Source organism: Mauremys reevesii, linkage group 5, assembly GCF_016161935.1.
Source record: "Mauremys reevesii isolate NIE-2019 linkage group 5, ASM1616193v1, whole genome shotgun sequence".
In the NCBI taxonomy this organism is placed as follows: domain Eukaryota; kingdom Metazoa; phylum Chordata; order Testudines; family Geoemydidae; genus Mauremys; species Mauremys reevesii.
In genome coordinates, this window is record NC_052627.1 from 126,561,722 (window position 1) to 126,581,372 (window position 19,651).

The following is a 19,651-nucleotide window of genomic DNA, read 5'->3' on the forward strand; positions in this document are numbered from 1 at the left end:
GATTATGCAGTTTGTGTGTTGTGACTGTTGCTCATTATGCTGATCATAATCCTCTCACTGTTGCATCCGTCTGTTGTCTCTCGTTTTATATTTACTTTGTTCTTTGGGGCAGAAACTGTTTTTTGTTGTTGTATGTTTGTATAGTGCCTAGCACACTGGACCCTGGTTCCTCACTGGGGCCATTATACACTACTGCAACACAAATAAATAAATACATAATATTTGCTAGCTAAATGTTGTCAGTAATCAGTATGCCTTTTAATAGGGAACACTGGGTTCTATTGTTTGGCCACTATGTTTTAAATTATTTTTGTTAAGTTCAACCAGGGAAATTGGGAGTTCTGCAGGACAGTTTTCATCATCTTTCCTTTGTTTAGGTTGGTTATTATTGGTTTTTATTTTCATAAAATGAGGGATGGCAAAGTCTGGCACAGTATAGGGAAACTCTTAATTAGAAATCAGTTCAAACTAAGGACTCGAGCCAGCAAGATGCTGAGCACTCTGATGTCCAGATCTGATCTAGGGTTGCCAACTCTGACTGAAGCTTTTCCGGAAAATTATTTTCCCCAATGTGATGCAATGCCATTTTCTTAAAATAGCCTATTAAAATCTCCCGGATTGCTTTCAGTAGTCCCCGGGAGATGGATGCCAGTTCCGTGAGACTCCAGGCTAATCCCAGTGGGTTGGCAACCCTAATCTGATCCAGTCAAGCATTTAAACTTGACTTGAATGGGTCTACTCAGGTGCTTACGTTTTGGCAAGTGTTTAAGAGCTTTGCTGGATCAGGGCCAGGCTGTGCCACACCTTGAGTCCTAAATGGGGCCTATAAAACTGCAAGGGTTGGCAACCCTGTTTTTCTGCTGCCTTAAAACAGGGGGCGGTAGCAAACCCTGGAAGCCTATAGCCCGGTTGACACCAAGGCTCCATGCTCTGCCACGAGGGGATGGGCTGAACTAATGGTGAAAGGAGCCTTACACCTGATTTGCTCTGAGTCTGAGATTAAAATCCCCCCTCTGGCCCCTTCTCCTCTGGCCCTTCCCCCTCACCTCTTCCTCTTCCCCTCCCTCTCCTTCTCCCTCAGCCTTCTCTTCCCTCCTCCCCTCCCTCTACCACTGAACTACAACCCCCACAACCCCCTGCGTGGCGGGGTCCTGCCTCAGCCCGCGAGGACCCCGCCCGGCCGGCTGCGGCGCCGCCGCGCAGGGCCGGATGTGGGATTGGTGGCCGGGCCAGCGCCGGGCCCCATATACCCGTGGCAGGGCGGGGCTGTCCCGGCCAAGGCGGCTGTAGGGGTTTGGCCTCCGGCGTTCTCGCTGGCCGCCTGCGCGCGCGCGCGCGGAGCCGCCCGCCCGGGCCCCGTGTCATTGGCGAAGGAGACGATGTCTCACTGCAGCGCCGCTTCCCGCCTCCTGGGCCGCCTCCTGCTCCGTGAGTATCGGGCCGGGGCCTGGCGGCAGCCCCGCGTTGACAGGGGCCCTCGGCGCCTCGCGGGCGCTAGGCCTGGCCGGGAGCCGGGGCTGTGGGGAGGCCTCGTGGCTCCCCTCCCCCCGGCTGGGCCGGATCCTGAGCCCCTTCCCCTGCCCCCCCCGGGCGTGGCCTGGTGTCTCCGGGCTGGGCTAGCGCCCGCCCCCCGCTTTGTGCATCTGGGGGGTGGGTGGGGCTTCTGCTTTTTGTCTCCGTGGGCAGCTGCTGTCTGGGGTAACGGGTGGGGGGAGCGATTAGTCCCGCCTTGACGGGCGGGGGCGATGGCTGCCAACGGGACGTCCCGGTTCGGAGCCGTTCCTGGCTCTCGCACCGGGGTCTTCAGCCCGTGGTCTCCAAGCGCGTTGCAGGTGAAGTTGGGATCGTGAGCTCCCTCTGAGGGGGGGGGGGGAAGAGAATTGCAGCCAGAGCTGGGAAGTGACTTTCCGTAGGCGGGTGGCAGAGCCAGGAAAAGAGCCCAGTTCTCCTGTGTCCCAGTCCAGTGCTCTAGTCCATTACCTTGCTTTTCAGTATCCTATTAGAGCTGCAGGGTGGGGGAGGTAATATCTTGTATTGGACCAACGGCTGTTGGTGAAAGAGGCAAGCTCTTGAGCTAGGCTGAGCTCTTTGTCAGGTCCGGAAAGGTATTTAAAGTGCCATGTCAGCGCCTTGTCAGGCAGTCTCACGTGAGTGGCAACCCTCGGGGGGGGGGGGGGGCACTTTAGATGGGAGAGGTGAGCTTGTCTTTTAGCAGAACTTTGTAGCTGTTCAAAAAAAGTTGGGTGCGATTGTTGTGTATACTTTTCCTTCTCACGCTTAACACCTGTTGCTGACAGCCTGCGTTTTCTAAAGAGAGAGAGAGAGAAATCTGTGAGAGTTATAAAGTTCAGTAAACATGTCATGGAGAAAACTTCCTTTTTAGGACATAATTGTTTTACAGTACTGGAAATGGTGAGCAGAGTGTGAACACGCAGGTCCAATTGTTGGGGTGCTGGGTGGAGCTGTGCCAGCCAGCAAAATCAGAGGTGGTCATCTGTTACTCTTTCTTAAAATACTAAAGTCCTTAAAATTAAAGTACCTTCCTCTGTTAGCTGAGAGTCCTGTATGTCATAAGGCCACCACTGAATGAACAGGGGAGTTTCTAGAAAGGATAAGAACAAATGGTATTTCTTTAAAGTCTAAATTCACAGTCCATTTTGGTCAATTTCACGGTCATAAGATTTTAAAAATCATAAATATCATGATTCCAGCTATTTCAATCTGAAATTTCACGGTGTTGTGATTGTAGGGGTCCTGACCCAAAAAGGAGTTGTGAGCGGGTCACAAGGTTATTTTAGGGGATGTTGCGGTACTGCTACCCTTACTTCTGTGCTGCTGCTGACAATGGGGCCGCCTTTAGAGTTAGGCATCTGGAGAGTGGCGACTGCTGCTGGCTGAGATCCCAGCTTTGAAGGCAGAGGCACTGCCAGCAGCAGTGCAGAAGTAAGGATGGCATGGGATGGTATTGCCACCCTTATTTCTGCACTGCTGCTGGTGGGGCACTGCCTTCCGAGCTGGGTGCCTGGCTAACTGCCACTGCTCTCTGGCTGCCCAGCTCTGAAAGCAGCGCAGAAGTAAGGATGGTAATACCAGACCCCCTTAAAATAACCTTGCAACACCCCTTCCCCTCCGCACCCCGCAACTCCTCTTTGGGTCAGGACCCCCAATTTGAGAAACACTGATCTCCCCTGTGAAATTTGTATAGTATAGGGTAAAATCACACACAAGACCAGATGTCTCGGGGAGACCAGATTTCACGGTCCATGATGTGTTTTTCATGGCTGTGAATTTGGTATGGTAGGGCCCTACTAATACCCCCAAAATTATGAAGTTTATTTAAACTTAAAAATCACAATTCTGCCTGAAAACTTTTTGTGGTTATAATAGTTACAAGTAACACCTAAGATCACTATAACTGAAAGAGATTTGTGAAAACATTCTCTTTGTCTTTATAGTTTGTTTACTTTGTAGTTGGCACTGCTGTGTGTAACAAGTTTCATTGTATCCCTGTGTAATAAGTTAGACACAGATCCTGCAGTGAGCGCTGAATGGACAGATTGAAGTAACTGGAGATCTGCGCAGGGATCTGCTCTTTTGGAGACCATTGAAGAACTGGTCCCTTAGTTGTCAGGCTTCTATCCTACAACTGATAGCATATGGACAGACTGGAGAGGCCCCCTGAATTCTTTGGAACTCCATACAGGTGCAAGATTCTGCCTGTGTGCTTTAAATTACAGGATTGGAGCCGAAGTCAGTTTCCTCTCTTGCTGAAATAAACATCCCTTTGTGCTCCCTTTACAAAACTTGGACAGGGCATCAGGAAGAGACACTCACATAAGGTTTTTGTTTTTTTTTGCTTTTTAAGGGATTTTTGGGAAGATATTTAGTATGTACTGATTAACAGCTACTGTGTTAGGAAAAACATTTTTAAAAATAATATTTTAAAAAACAAACTGCCAGTTGACAAATTCAAATGCCTAAAGTTCCAAATGGGAAGGTTTGGTGAAACTTTTGTCCAGGAGTCCAAGCCTCTGTATCTGTGCACCAAACACCATATGTTGTTTTGCTCGTCATTCAACAACATACTCCATCATACAACTCTACTTAATAACACTTATTCTATAACATCTCCTGTCATATAATTTCACGTTAACCTAGTCCCTTTTCCACAGGGATTTTAAGGCTGAACATATTTTTTGTATAAAAACCACAGTTAATAAATCTATTCTGCACAGTGATGATTTTGATCATAAGTTGCTGATTTTGACTGTAAGACGGGTACAAACTTATTCTTGTTTGTACTTGATGATCTTGCAACATGCCCTTGATTGTCTTAATTGTAAAGAATCAGCATTTAAATCCTGGTGTTGTGAAATAATTTGTGTAAAATGCTAATGAATGGCAAACTAACTCAAAGGTTAGAAATTATGCACCACTTATATGGAATGTTGAGGCATTAAAGACTGCTCACATATGTATGTAGGTAAGCACACACTGTATTGTAAGTGAAGATATTGCATTATTGAATTGAAATGAATCAGGATTCTAGTGGGGGGAGGAAAGCAAATGGGAATATTCTTAGTTTTTTTTTTTTTTAAAAAAACACCCATCTTTAAAAAATAAATAAAAATGGCTAGACATTCCTGGAATAGCTGGGGGTGGATGAGAGATTGATATAATGTATAGCAAAATATGAGAAACATATAAGGTTGCTGTTTCAGCTCCAAAGTTACCTTGAATAACATAGTTGTATCATTATGATATATAGATAAATATATTGAGGCTATCTGATATAGGGCTGACCAGCTCAGCCTGTCATAGCTAAAGCACCTACTATTGAGGTGCTTCACTGCAATATCTCAGGGTGGCCATGGTAGTTGTTGTTTCCCCTCACCCCCACCCAAGTTTGGAGCAACTTCTCTTTTGGCTGCCATAGTTGGTCCATTTCAATGCAACTGAATCAGCCATATGGTTCATCTGTATGTTGCTGATGACCATCTAATGCTGGACTCCTTGATATAGGAGAAAATAGGGAGGTTGATAGGGACTGAGGTTTTGCTAGTCATTAGTGCAGATGCCCATTAGTATTGGATTCATTGGTAGAGACCTGCACGGATACAAAATTTTGATCCACATCCATCCATGATCCGCAAACATGGTCTGCAAATATCCACGGATATAAAGCAGATTTGCAGGGCTCTGTTCGTTAGGTGTGGTGAGTATAAGCACTCTCATAACATTCAAGTTACTCCTTCAAGACTGGCTTATCTAAACTCCTAGACTCTTGTTAAGTTTATCGCTGTGAATTTCCATGTCTGTAGGATTTTTTTAGTTAAAACTTGAGTTATCTTTACTTCTAATTTCAGTTGAAGATTATGTTCCGAATATAGAGTGAAAGCTCTATAAAGCAGCTCCTCAAAGGATTGACAATTTATTGCTTAATTGAGAGTGCCTTCTGATAAAGGTGTGTGGAGAGGCAAACACTCAAGACAGTTATCCAGTAAATGCTCCTCTTGGACAGGCAGGTCTTGAAAAATGTACCCAGCAAATACTAGCTTGGGAACTAAGCCCAACTACTAAACAAGATGGAAAAATAGCTGTATTGCTAGGCTCCTCCGTTGTTGCATTCTGCAATTTGAAGGAATGAAAGTTGAGTACTGTCTGGGCAGAGGGGGATTGCTAGCTGTGGTAGGCAGTCCTCCTAGGAGAAGAGACTCAGGTTTCAAACCAAGAACATCAGTTAATCAGCTGATTTGTAGAAGCTGTGCCAATCACACGTGCCCTTTGGACTTTTGTCTTCAGGTAGTTTATCACTACAATGGTAGCTTGTCCTCTGGAAGCGATGTGCAACCACTTTGCTTGACTGCTGTGGAGCTGAAACCACGTTATATCGAACTTGCTTTGATCCACCGGAGTCGAGTGCACAGCGCCCCCCCCCGCCCCGAGCACTGCTTTACCGCGTTATGTCCAAATTCATGTGATATCGGGTTGCCTTATATCTGTAGAAGTGTACTATGTTAGCAAATTAGAGAATTAGTCTGAAATCAACAAGATGAAATTCAGTGAAGTGCGAAGTGCTTCATTTAGGAAGGCAAAATCAAATGCACAACTACAAAATGGGGAATAACTGGCTAGGCAATAGTACTGCTGAAAAAAATCTTGATTATAGTGGATCACAAATTGAGTATGAGTCAACAATGTGATGCAGTTGCAAAAAAGGCTAATATTCTGGGGTGTATTCACAGGAGTGTTGTATGTAAGATGTGGGAGGTAATTATCCTGCTCTACTCAAAACTGGTGAAGCTTCAGCTGGAATACTGTGTTTGATTCTGGACACTGCATAGGAAAGATGTGGATAAATTGGAGAGAGTCCAGAGGTGAGCAAAAAAAAAAAAGATAAATGGTTTAGAAAACCTGACCTAGGGAAACCTGACCTTACCTTAAGGAAATCTTAAAAAGAAACTAGTAGTGTTAAATCTTGACAAAACTGAGGGATATCTAATAACATGTGATGACTGTTGAGTGCTGTTACGGGGAGGACTGTGATCAATTGTTTTCTGTGTGCAGTGAAGGTAGGACAAGAAATGATGGGCTTAGTCTGGAGCAAGGGAGATTTAGGTTAGATATTAGTAAAAAGCTTCAAACTATAAGGATAGTTAAGCACTGGACAGAACAGGTTGGACAAATATCTGTCAGGGGATGGTCTGCTTTTATGTGGTCTTGCCTCAGCCAGGGTGGTTGGACTACATGACCTCTCGAGGTCCTTTCCAGCTCTACATTTCTATGAGTCTGTGACATGAGGAAGGTTGATGTCAGCCTGGAAGGTGCACTTGCCAAGAATGCTTGGAGACGAACAAGAGCTGCTGATCCTGACTGACGAAATAAGGCAAAGGTGAAGAGGAAAACTGGGGTACCGTATGGGCTTGCAACAACAACTTGCTATTCAATAAACTATTTAAAAAAATTTTTTTATTATACTTTCTTTCCCTTCATATTGTCAGTCCACATTTTTTTTTTCTTCACATAAGAGGTCATGGTGTATCTTTTCCAAAGTTGTTGTCTTCATGTTTCCTCTTATCTTAGAGTGGATTGATTTTAAATCACAAAGCGGAAAGCCTCACTTTTGAAGTCTCCGTTTTAATCTACTTTTCCATTTGTACCTCCGCTCTTTTCTAAGGAAAGATGCATTATCATTGGTTGATATAATCATTAAAGCATGTTGATTTGCAACTACATAGAGCCTCTCTACATTAGATCTGATACATCTTTTTGCTACCCAGGAGGGTACGCTATAACTATATACATTTAAACAATTGCAGAAACTCTCCTTGAAAGGAACGGGGTTGGGCGCTCCAGAGGAACACGCGGAGGACTTGGTGGTTGATGTGTGCCTATCGTTAATCTACACAGAGTGAGTCAGGCCTGGAAGGCTCAGCAGCTCTACTCATGTTGCCAGAGGCTGGTGGTTTCAGGGAGCTGATCCATGGCAGGCACATACAAGACTTCCTCACGCTAAGGGCAGGTTGTGGTGATAGGATGCCTCACAACTCTGGGTACCCCAGGAAAGTGTTACGGGGGCATCTAGCACAACTGCAATACAAACAAGTAATCAGTTACGATTAGGATTCTTGATACTCTTTGCCAGTATAGATAAGGTCTTAAACAATAAACACGAGGCCGCCTCATGCCATTTTTACAGTCACTTTTTGGACATGGTTAGGATAAGTAGACCTAAGAACATAAGTATGGCCCTACTGTGTCAGAACAAAGGTCCATCTTGCCCAGTAGCCTGTCTTCCGACAGTGGCCAGTGCCAGGTGCCCCAGAGGGAATGAACAGACAGGTAATCATCAAGTGATCCATCCCCTGTCGCTCATTCCCAGCTTCTGGCAAATGGAGGCTAGGGACACCATCCCTGCCCATCCTGGCTAGCAGCCATTGATGGACCTATTCTCCATGAATGTATCTAGTTTGTTTTTGAACCCTGTTATGGTCTTGGCCTTCACAACATCCTCTGGCAAAGAGTTCCACAGGGTGACTGTGCATTATGTGAAGAAATACTTCCTTTTATTTGTTTTAAACCTGCTGCCTGTAAATTTCATTTGGTGACCCCCTAGTTCTTGTGTTATGAGAAGTAGTAAACAACATTTCCTTATCTACTTTCTCTACACCAGTCATGATTTTATAGACCTCAATCATATCTTCCCATAGCAGTCTCTTTTCCAAGCTGAAAAGTCCCAGTCTTATTAATCTCTCCTCATCCAGAAGATGTTCCATACCCCTAATCATTTGTCTTGCCCTTTTCTGAACCAATTCCAATATATCTTTTTTGAGATGGGGCGACCACATCTGCACACAGGTATCAGAGAGGTAGCCGTATATAGTTTCTCCGCAATGGCCTTATCGTCCTTGAGTGCTCCTTTAGCACCTTGATTGTCCAGCGGCCCCACTGGGTGTTTAGCAGATTTCCTGCTTCTGATGCACTTAAAAAAGATTTTTGTTATTACTTTTTGAATCTTTGGCTAACACTAGACCAGTGTTTCTCAAATGTGGCCACGCGCCGCATGCAATCACCAGTAGCTTTTCTTGCAGCCAGGACAGCCTCCTGAGTGGTGGAGGGCAAAGCAGCAGCTACTCCCCGCCCCATTGCTACTGTATACAGCTGCCTTGGTGTTCGGTAATGCCACCAGCAGGGGTTGGTGCTCTGCACCGCATCTGGAGACATGTAGGCATGCTGGGGGAACCTTGGACTCCAGATGGCCATTGAGTTCCCAACCCACCTTACTTGGGATGGTGGGGCTTCGGGCTTCAACTCTGGGACCCCAGGCCCTCCCTTCTCCCAGTGCTTGCTGTGTTGGGGCTTGCACAGACCGAATAAGCCTGCTGTGAAAGGTGATATTTGTTTGTTGTGTTAATATCACTTTTTACAGCAAACTTACTAGTGCAGACTTCACAGCAGACTTGCTAGCTAGGTTGGAGCCTGTGAAAAGTGATATTAACAAACATAAAAATAATTTTTCACAGCCTCCTGGCCAGCTGTCAAGTCTGCTGTGAAAAGTGATATTCTGTTTAGTCCCAGTAAAGAATAGAGACAACCGTGCATTGTTTTTATTATTGAATCACCCCACTCCTCCCCACCCCCAAAAAAACCCCCTACATAAATAAATTAAAGAATTGGATGTGTATAGGTGCATATTTATTTTCCTAAAGTTAATTAAGTATTTTAGGAAGAAGTGTCAGAATGCACACCAGCAAGAGTTGGTGACCGCATGCTGAGGCCACCAAAAACTTGCACTAGACAGTATATAGCTGAGGATAACAATCTGCTCATGCCTATATCCACTTTTTTTTCCTCCCAACCGACTACATTTTTTCCTGAACCAAATTTCTTCTGCCATATAAAAAACATGTAACATGCTTCAGAACAAATCCATAGAAAGCTTGGAGTTTAAGCCGGGTTTGAGTTATCAGAGTGCATAAAAAATTAATATTTTAAACATTGGAAGATGCATCTCTTTTCACACTTGGCCAGCTTGTGAATGGCTCAGCAAGTGCACGTGTTCTTTCTTTTAATTATTATTATTATTTATTATTCTCCATAGGACTGAAACTAACACATCTCAGCCTCCAACATTTTTTGATAAGCACCCGAAAATAGATATGGAATAGCCATCTGAACCTTAACAGTAGAACCAGTGGCATGATGCTACAGTATAATATAAATTTAGTCCATCACAGTTTTTAATAATGTACAAATTTAATCACTGAGAACACTTAAAATGGACTTTGTGCTGTATTATAAATAGGTACACTGAGAACATCTTTCTACTGTCTAGCTTAGAGTCCTTTTCAATATTGAAATGTTAATTGACATGGAACCTTAACCATGGATGATTCAGCTATGCCTGTTCACCCTAGAAGAGTCAGCATAGTAAGCCCTTTAAAAGGATGTGTTTTTTATGAGTGTACTTTAAAACACTAGCCAGTGTGTAGGAGTGATTCTTTAGATACAAATATATGGGAAGTCAAATTTCACAACTGTTTTTTGGCTCTGGGCTGCTGTCAATGTTCGGGCATACACATGTTCCAACATACATAGACCTGGTCTAACCACAGAGTTACACTGGTTCAACAAGCTGTGTTTATGTTTTGTGTTTGTTTTTTAAGCCAGTGTCCATTTTTGTGTGTCCACACTTAGCTGCACTAGTTTAAAATAACACATTTTTTCCTGACCGAAACTTTGGTCTGCTAAAGATTACCCTAAAATCACATTCAATGTGTTTGTTAGAGCTTCAGACATGGATTTACTTGATTTATTGGCATAATTGTTTCTCTTAAAACTTAAATTTATGTATTATTGTTTATTTTGTTTAATAATTATTTGCTTATTGCTTCCAATATTGATAAAGCAGACAAAAGCAAGTGATTAGATTGAACCATTGCAAAGGCTTTTCTGACTTCTTAATAGACTGATGACATGCATATCTAACAATTCTGTTATATACTGTCAGCCACCGTATCCATTTTCCCTTTAACCTCTAATTTTATTTACTGTTAGAAATGTTCGGTGCTATTTAGAGTCTCATGTAACATTCTTTTCCACAATGTTTTTTCAAGAAAACAAGACTGATTACCTAATAGGTTGGAATCAGACATAGGCATATGCTATTATAATTCTTCACGTTATTTGGCATGACTGAAAAGTAGGGAAAAGACTGCAGCGCCTGCTGGAGAAATCAGACTTGACTTAATAGTGTGTAAATGTCTTTTGATGTTGGTTTAGCCTTGCTTCTCATTTAGGTTGAATGGAGGCGCTCGCGCACACACCACACACAGTGTCCCTTTAGCCTCTCTGTGGCGGGGGGAAAAACCTTGTAACTGATTAGGTTTTAAATATTATGTAAAAGAAACCTGGACTAATAAGCCTTCCATAGTTGCAATTTCTATCTGGTGTCTTTATTTTAAGATGTCAGTAACATGTAATGGTAAGTAGACAAGTACGTGTATTTGGTCGTAAGAACTTGTGTTGAAGTAGAGTTTGGGGGGGATAGCTCAGTGATTTGAGCATTGGCTTTCTAAACCCAGGGTTGTAAGTTCAATCCTTGAGGGGGCCATTTAGGGATGTGGGGCAAAAATCTGTCAGGGACAGTAGTTGGTCCTGCTGTGAAAGCAGGGGACTGGACTCAATGACCCTTCAAGGTCCCTTCCAGTTCTGTAAGATAGCTATATCTCCATATAATATGTTTGGAAAATACTTGGAGAGGTTTTTTTCTCTCTCCAGCCAGTGAACTCTACATACTGTGGTCTTGTTTTTTAAATGATGTGGCTCCCCTACAGGCACACTGGAGTATGTGCCTGTTCAAACCAAAGACAGTCCAGATAGGATCTCTTTATTTTAGCTTTCCCCTTGCCCCCTTTTTCTTAAAGTTCATCTCTTAACGTTTTTTCCTCTTAAGACTTTAGGTACCTGAACAGCACTACATCTCTTGTAACATATACTAGTATTGCCTGTGTTGTGTGCTAGGAATGTACAATTTCCTGCTTAGAATAAGTATCATAAAATACATCCTGGTTAGGGAGGATTTCTAAACTATCCAAGGCCCATTATAGGGTTGAAATTCTCTGCTAGAGCTGACCTTTTTGCAAAAGGTTTTGTGAAGAATCTGTCCCTCTTTTCCCTACTCATCTTATTTTTAATTTACTTGTGTGAAATGTAACTCTGCCTTGCCAGCGAGTCGATGATGAAACAACAGAATGTCTTAACTGTTCAATAGGAAGGCAGTTAGTTCCCTTTCCTTTTTAGTACGCATGTTCTGTACTCGTTGGTTTTCTTTAGCTGTATATCTTTAGGGTGTTAGAAGCAGTGAGAAGAGGCACATGCAAGCATCCTCTTGCTGAATTAGATGGGAAGTGGTGATGGTAGTATTGATGGAGGGCCTTCCTTTTCCCCATGAGTCCAAGCATGGTTTTAAGTGTGTGGTTTATAAGTCCCAGCAGCTAGGAAACTATTGGAGAAAGCTTCTCTCACTGAATCTTCACCCTGGAGTGATCCTGCAACATGCTAGATGTTTCAGATTGGCTAAGGTGTAATATATGTATATATTGGAGGCTGTGTGGTACCTCGGCTATTGGGACCGAGGAGCTGGCTCTGTTCCCAGTTCTGACAGTGCCTCACTCTGTGGCCATGGTTAAGTCTTAGGCCATGTTTTTAAAAGTGGCCTCTATTGTTGGATTTTTTTATTTTTTTTTTAAAACAGTTAGTTAGGGCCTGACTCTTCACATGTTGAGCACTTAGGGTTGCCAACTATCTAATTGTACAAACCCAAACGCCCAGCCCTGCCCCTCCCCTTGCCTGAGGCCTTATCCCTGCCCACCCCTTCTCCAAAACCCCTCTCACTCCAGCCCCCCTCCCTCCATCACTCATTCTCCCCCACCCTCACTCACTTTCACCGGACTGGGGCAAGGGGTTGGGGTGCAGGAGGGGGTGCAGGCTCTGGGCTGGAGGGTGAGGCCCAGGGGTTCAGAGTGTGGAAGAGGGCTCCAGGCTGAGCCTGTGACGGGATTGGGGTGCAGGAGGGAGTGCAGGGTGCAGGCTCTGGGAGGGAGCTTAGGTACATGAGGGGGCTCAGGGCTGGGGGATGGGGTATGGGAGAGGATGAGGGGTGCAGGCTCCGACTGGATGGTGCTTACCTCGGGTGGCTCCCGGAAGCGACCGACATATCTGGCTCCAAGGTTCAGGGGTGGTCAGGTGGGGGGCAGCACGCAGAGATTCCCTGCACCCAGGAGCCAGAGGGACATGCCGGTCGCTTCCAGGAGCTGCGCAGAACCAGCGCAGGTATGCTTACCTTAGCCCAGGGGTGGGCAAACTTTTTGGCCCAAGGGCCACATTAGGGTTGCAAAACAGTATGGAGGGCCAGGCCTGCATATATGATTTCAGTGCAGCCAGTGTTGTTGCCTGTGTTCACTGCGCCCCCCCCCCCCGCCCACCCCCGACCAGCCAGCCCCAGCGCAGCGCAGCCAGCAGCTGAGCTGAGGGGGAGGGGAGGACAGGGGAGGGGGGCCGGGGGCCAGGGGGGGGGGGGGGGGGGGGCAGGGGAGGGCAGGGGCCAGATGTGGGCTGATGTGGCCCCTGCCCAACTGCCCTATCCCCCCCCCTCCCCCCACACCACCCCCCACTCCTTTTGCTCTATCCAACCCCCCCCCCCCCCCCCGGACAGTCCCGTGGGCGGATGGGCGGCCGGGGGCCAGTTTGCCCACCCCTGCCTTAGCCCTTCTGTGCCACCAACCAGACTTTTAGCAGTCTATTAAAATCTCCCGGACTGATTTCAGTAGCCACTGGGAGATTGATTCTGGGAGACTCCCAGCCAGTCTGGGAGAGTTGGCAACCCTACCCACACTCCAGACAAAGTCAATGGGAGCTACAGGTGCTCAGCACCCCTGGGAATCAGGCCTGAGGTATCTAAGGTAGGGCACGCCAAAGTAAAGTTTTCTGAAAATCTGAGTTTCAGATTTTGTCCTTCTCTTATGTAACTGTAGAATGGAGTCATGTCTGATTCATGGGGTGTTGAAAGGCTTAGCCCAGTAACATTTGTAAGGCCATATAGAAGGGTAAAGTAAGATTCTAGAAACACAAGCGATTATTAACCTTTTTATTTTATTATTTTTAGTGCAGCAGAATGGAGTACGTCACTGTTCCTATTCAGCCACACGGAAAAATCTTAATATCAATAAAAATACAAAGGTTATCTGCCAGGGTTTTACTGGCAAACAGGTGCGTATCTTTGGTATAGATGAAATGCTTAGTATAACCTTCTTTAAATGGAAAAAAAAGAGTAGCCAAGAGATTTAACAGGTGTTCCATATTTTTTGTTTCATTTGTTGAGCATATATATGTCCTTTTAGCAAACACAGACTTTTTAAAAGCTGGGTTATCTTCTTATATCACTGTTTGCATTATTTAGCCTTGTCACCACATCCAATATAAGGTATTTCTTCAAAAAGTTCTGTGAGGAAAATTATTCTTTGTAGAAACTGCTTTCCTTTTTCCACTTTTGAATTTTTTCTGCTGAATTATCTTCTGGATAAAGGGAAATGTTCTTCATGGATGAAGCAGTTTGCTTCAAGCAATGTGTGTTGCTACGCTGCAAATCCATATCCTGTATATAATTCTGTTACTGTTTGACACCACTGACTTTCATCCTTATTTTGTTTAGAACCAATTCTCCATGATATGTGTTAATTGAAGCTTTGTGTCCTCTGAATAAGAGGTTGCCTTGTGTAGTCACTTTATTCTTTGTATTTTCAATTTCTGACAGCAACCTGGAATCCCACCGTTTCCAATCCAGTTCATGCTCAAATTGAGCAACTGTGCCCTTTAGCTTCTCTGGTTAGTGTTTGTTCATTCAAATGTTATCATTGAGACAATGCCTTTTGTTTTAAATTAAGAGTTTCTTTTCCACAGGGAATCTGTGTAATTCTTTGTCATCTTAATTCATTTAATCCTTCTTTCACATTCTCTCATTGTTACACATTTGAATGATGAAAAGACTGCATTAGATAGCAGAAGTGCATTGATATGAATTAGCAGCAGCTGCCAATATTGTTTTTTTGCACTTGATTATCATGTTTGTGATCTGTTAAAGCTGATTTGGAATATTAAAATGTGGGCCTCTGCTATGCTGTCTGAAAATGCATTGGCAGAGGAGAACTAACTGACTATTATCTTGTGATTTGGAGCCTAACTGCTCTGATCTAAAAGAAAAAAGGCATGCTGTATTCTGAAGGTCATTTAAAACTTTAATGTGCACTGTAAAAATAGCTATTTATTATGTCCACATGTCCCATTATATTACTACTGTGGGAATTCTGCGCCACTGTACGCATGCAGAATTCATGTCCCCCCGCAGATTTCTTTGCTTCCCTGTCATTTTCTGAGGGGAAGCAAAGGGAAGCTATGGTGGGGTGGGTGGAGGGGTGGGGAGGACAGGACAGGGATGCCCATGGGTGTAATTTTGTGGGGGGCATTGCCCTCCCAAGCAGGCAAGGTGTGTAGGGGCACACGGGGTCATGTGCCACTGCCACCCCATTTCTGCAAGTGGAGAGCTGCCCAGTTCAAGGAGGGTGCCACTTGGATGCTGCCTCCTGGGTACTAGTGCCAGTCATGTTCCTCTTCTGCGTGCTGGGAACCATCCTGTTTTCTGTACAACAGTGAGTGCCAATGGGGGGGATGGGGCAGGAGGAGGGGAATGTGAGAGTTAGGGAAGGGGGATAGGGGCAGGGAATAGTGGCAGATTCCCCCTGCCAAGCCCTATCCCCTCACACTCACTGCTCTTGCTGAGTCTCTGCCACCTTCCCCTGCTTCCCCCCCTACATCTGGAAACATTCCCGTCCTTCCCCCCCCCCCCCCCCAATGAGCCCCTGTGCATCCAGATCCCCCACTGAGCCACTTGCACCCAGATTGCTCCACAGAGACTCCTCTTACCCCACACTTGGATCCCCCCACACTAAGCCCCTCTACACTTGGATCCTGCTGGGCTAAACCTCCCTGCCCACAGCTGATGTGCCTGGTGCGAGGGGCAGGGCCCTGGGGTGTTTCTGGGGCAGGCCCAGCCCTTGTGCTGGGTCAGGGTCGGGTGCAGCCTCGTGGCCAAGTCCATGTTCAGGGAAGTATGTTTTGGGGGTGCAGAGGGGCTGCAGGGTGACTGCCATGCTGGAGCCTCCACATTTATTTATTGAGAAATAAAATTTGCAGAATTTTATTTTTTTGGCGCAGAATTTCCGCAGTTGTAATTATATATTGTGTATCTATAGTGCAAATGACCTCTAATTATAGCCTTTGTTTCCATGTGAATACCCAGAATTCTTGTTTCTGTTCATAACATAAGGCATTTTGTTTGAATTCTCAGCGGAAAGGTTTGTATGCACCGTGCTTGTGCATCAGCGTTTTTGTCTTCATACATTTTCAATAGAAATTTATACCCTGAGTTGGGCCCTTAATCTCAAACCCTTTCTATGTTAATTAAATTTGTACCACTTTTTATTTAGATTTTGTGTGTGTGTGTGAGTGACAATTCATTGTGTAACTCCTTGATAATGAATCCCTTTATTTTAACAATACTAAACTCCAAGGGGTACAGAATGCTGTGGGCAGACTACTACCATTCTCCAGAAAGTGAGATCATATCTCCCTCATTCTCCACGGCTTTTCCACATACAACAGTTTCCCTCTTGACTTTTTCAGATCTCCAAGAATTTACTCCACTCTTCCCGTGTCACCCTCCTTTCCATGGACATGCTCCTCTGTCCTCATTTATTCACTTGTGCTGCCTCCTTTCTCTAGAAACCTTGCACCTCTTTATTTCCCTTCAAGATTGAGATCACTCTCTCTCTCTTCTAAATCTCATTCCAAAACTTTTCTTTTCTTCTCAGTTTACAACCATAAAGTTGCTTTGATTCTACATAGATTATATAAACACAGGAACATGTTAAGAGTACCAACAGTTTTAGTAGTGAATAGTTGGTTTCCTTTTTTAAACAATATTTTGATTTAGAATATTACACTTCTTTAGAATGTTTGACAAACATGCTGCAATTTCACATACATTGAAATAAGCCTTTTAGATGGCATACATAAAACTTGTTTATATTTTACTCTGAGTTTGACATATGCTTCTAATTTACTTTCTCTTGTTGGCATATATTTGATCTTAATTACAGTTCCATAACATGCCTTCAGGTTTTAAATGTTTTAGTTGAAGGGGTATAAAAGTGTTCTTTCTGGCTTGCATCTTCTGAAGTTTCCTGTGTATCTTTTATAGGGCACCTTTCATAGCCAACAGGCATTGGAATATGGCACCAAACTAGTAGGTGGAATATCCCCAGGGAAGGGGGGCAAAACTCATCTGGGCCTGCCAGTCTTTAACTCCGTGAAAGAGGTAATCGTATAGTAGTGGATAGACTACTAGACTGTCAAGGTGGAGATGGGAAGGTTGTCAAAGCTGAACATGCTAGAACTCGTCTAGCATCCAGAGTTGAAGAGGGACAGAATCTGAGAGTGGAGTCATGGTTACATTTCTGGTTTTAAAATATGTGAGAAATAAAACCAAGATGGTCTGTGGTCAGTGTCTGTATAATAGTGAGCACAACCAATTAATCAAGTTGGAGTTCAGCTTCCATTTTAAGTCACTTTTTCATTTGTGCATAGCAATAAAATAAAGGCCTAGATGTCATTTGGTGTCAACTTACCTTTATTTTATATGGAGAACGTTAGATAGCCTTTACGACTTAAGCTCTTGATAAATAGATCATAAAAACTGAATGAATAAATGGACTGAAGAGGACACTTTACTGTATGTGGTGTAAACTCCTTGGAAGATGAACCTATTTTAGGAATCAATTCTGCAGCTGTTCCATTTATATCTCCTGTTAATCTGAATGAAATTGCTATGCACAGAACTGCTGTGACCATAGACTTGGAAACTTCTGATTTATTTTTTGTCATAAATATTTAAATAGAGACATTTAAAGAGTTAGTTGCCCAATGTACTCTTAAGGTTTACTGAATGTTTCATGTGCTTTTTGTTAATACATATTTAGGCTAAAGAACAAACAGGTGCCACTGCCTCTGTTATATATGTGCCTCCTCCATTTGCTGCTGCTGCAATTAACGAAGCTGTTGATGCAGAAATCCCCTTAGTTGTGTGTATTACCGAAGGTATTCCACAGCAGGATATGGTTCGGGTTAAACATAAGCTGATCCGTCAGGATAAGACTCGATTAGTGGGCCCAAATTGTCCTGGAGTCATCAATGTAAGTATTTGAAACAAACATTTCTTTTCATGTTTTGGAGACTAATCCATCTTTAGTGAATTAAAAAAACGATGAAAATATTTTTGAAAAGTATTTATTTCTGCTCTTTTAGCCTGGAGAATGCAAAATTGGTATCATGCCAGGCCACATTCACAAGAAAGGAAGAATTGGTAAGTCTTGCATATTCATGCTGAAGCTGAAATATGTGGTTTTATCATTTCATGTCATGACATATAACTAAGCAATAGATATACAGTGTAACAAGTTGTTAGTGAATTTAGCAATGGTCAGCAGAGCCAGATTTAACAATTCGGGAGATTGAAGCCCCTTATTTTGCCACAGACATTGCTCGAGCAGAAGTAATGCAAGCAAGGGGTTAGAAAGTATTCTTGAGGCAATGTGAGCCGTTTTGTTTTCTTAAAAGGAGCTCTAAAAACATTATCTGAGGATTTTAAAGAACCAGATTCCTAAACACTTGTCTTCTCAGCATTCCAAGGGTTTTAAGAGGGAAGGGAATTTATAAGAGGGAGGAAAATAGGCTTCTCACTTAATGTTGATTTGTCTGCACCTATATGCCATGGTGATGAATATTTGATAAATAGGGTACATATTTCAGATAGCGGGCAGGGAGGACAGACCATATCAGGCTGCGACATGCCCAGCATCACACATTAGGTCAATGACACAACCAGGAATGGATGTCTGGAGTCTTGATTCCTACTCCCCTTCTTAAAACATTAGAAACTTTTTTTTGTTAAAGCGACAATGTACGATATGCCATGTAAATTAGGCACTATTACACATAGAGCTTTTGGGCTTCTACTTTGGACAGGATACACTTGATTTGACTTCAGAATTGTGCACCATCTGGTGTCACTCTTCACAAGATTTTTACATGCAAGATCGTGCTTCTTAACTGCCAGTTGGGACATGCTGAGTCAAAACCAGAAGGAGAGGAGTGTGCTAGCTAAGCTTCAAAACTCTTGCGTTTAGTGTCGCTGCAGTGCAAATTCCAAGGTGAAAGCAGAAGCTGGATGCAGTAGTAAGTATTAGCATTCAGGTCACGGCTCTGATTTCAAAAGTAGCCATAAACCTGAAATTGAAAAATCAAAGACGAGTGCAGTTATGCCCTTTGTAGCTAAATTTTTTTAATAGTCATAAAGCGTTGGTTTGATGGTATCATCTCAAGTTGTCTTGCATTCCCTTCTGAATCAAACCTCTTCTAAATGTCTGCAAGAGATGTCAGATATTTGTAAAATGTTTGAAAGAGAGAGAATCCAGGGCAAGGCCCATGAAGTACTTAATCTTCTCGCATCTGCATTCTCCACCCCGCAGTGGAAGCATGGCCAGCAGTGTACTAAGACTCCTGTGAGTGCAAATGTGAGCTTTATGGCACCTTTGCACCCCTCTCCCTGACTTTCTTTTTGTACTATGTGCTCCTTGGGTCGCTTTCATCCTCTTTCTCCCCTCCCTCTCCCCTCCCGCTGCCATTTCTGAAGGATTTTTGGACCCTTCATAGTAATATATTAATACTCTAAAGAAATATAAACTACAACAACAACAAAAAAGCCCATTTTCTGCTGTTTAATCTCCAGCTGTTTAAAGGATATTTGATCTCAATTTAAAAAAAAAAATTACCTTATTCTGTCCGACTGAGTGTCGGTTGGTGAAGAGGTTCACAGTTAGGCTTGAAAGAATGAGATTTAAATTAGTAAATAGAATCATAGGACTGGAAGGGGCCTGGGAAGATCCAGGCCAGTCCCCTGCACTTATGGCAGGACTAAGTATCTAGACCAGGGGTCAGCAACCTTTCGGAAGTGGTGTGCCGAGTCTTCATTTATTCA

The 19,651-nt window shown here is 43.8% G+C and overlaps 1 protein-coding gene across 5 annotated transcripts in view; it reads left to right on the top strand.

Moving 5' to 3' along the window:
• The first annotated feature begins 1,221 nt into the window (after window positions 1-1,221).
• Window positions 1,222-19,651, top strand: part of SUCLG1 (succinate-CoA ligase GDP/ADP-forming subunit alpha) — a 28,090-nt gene continuing 9,660 nt past the window's right edge. Inside the window, exons 1-6 of one of the 5 annotated variants that reach the window (XM_039540552.1) lie at window positions 3,545-3,839; window positions 7,320-7,411; window positions 13,667-13,770; window positions 16,817-16,933; window positions 17,595-17,807; window positions 17,920-17,977. In XM_039540552.1, the coding sequence (XP_039396486.1) occupies window position 7,411; window positions 13,667-13,770; window positions 16,817-16,933; window positions 17,595-17,807; window positions 17,920-17,977 (493 nt within the window). In that variant the 5' untranslated portion in view covers window positions 3,545-3,839; window positions 7,320-7,410. Of the gene's footprint in view, window positions 1,429-3,544; window positions 3,840-6,266; window positions 6,378-6,696; window positions 6,893-7,319; window positions 7,412-13,666; window positions 13,771-14,366; window positions 14,386-16,816; window positions 16,934-17,594; window positions 17,808-17,919; window positions 17,978-19,651 lie in introns of those variants that run through there. The other 4 variants (XM_039540555.1, XM_039540550.1, XM_039540551.1 and 1 more) reach the window with 4 other exon arrangements.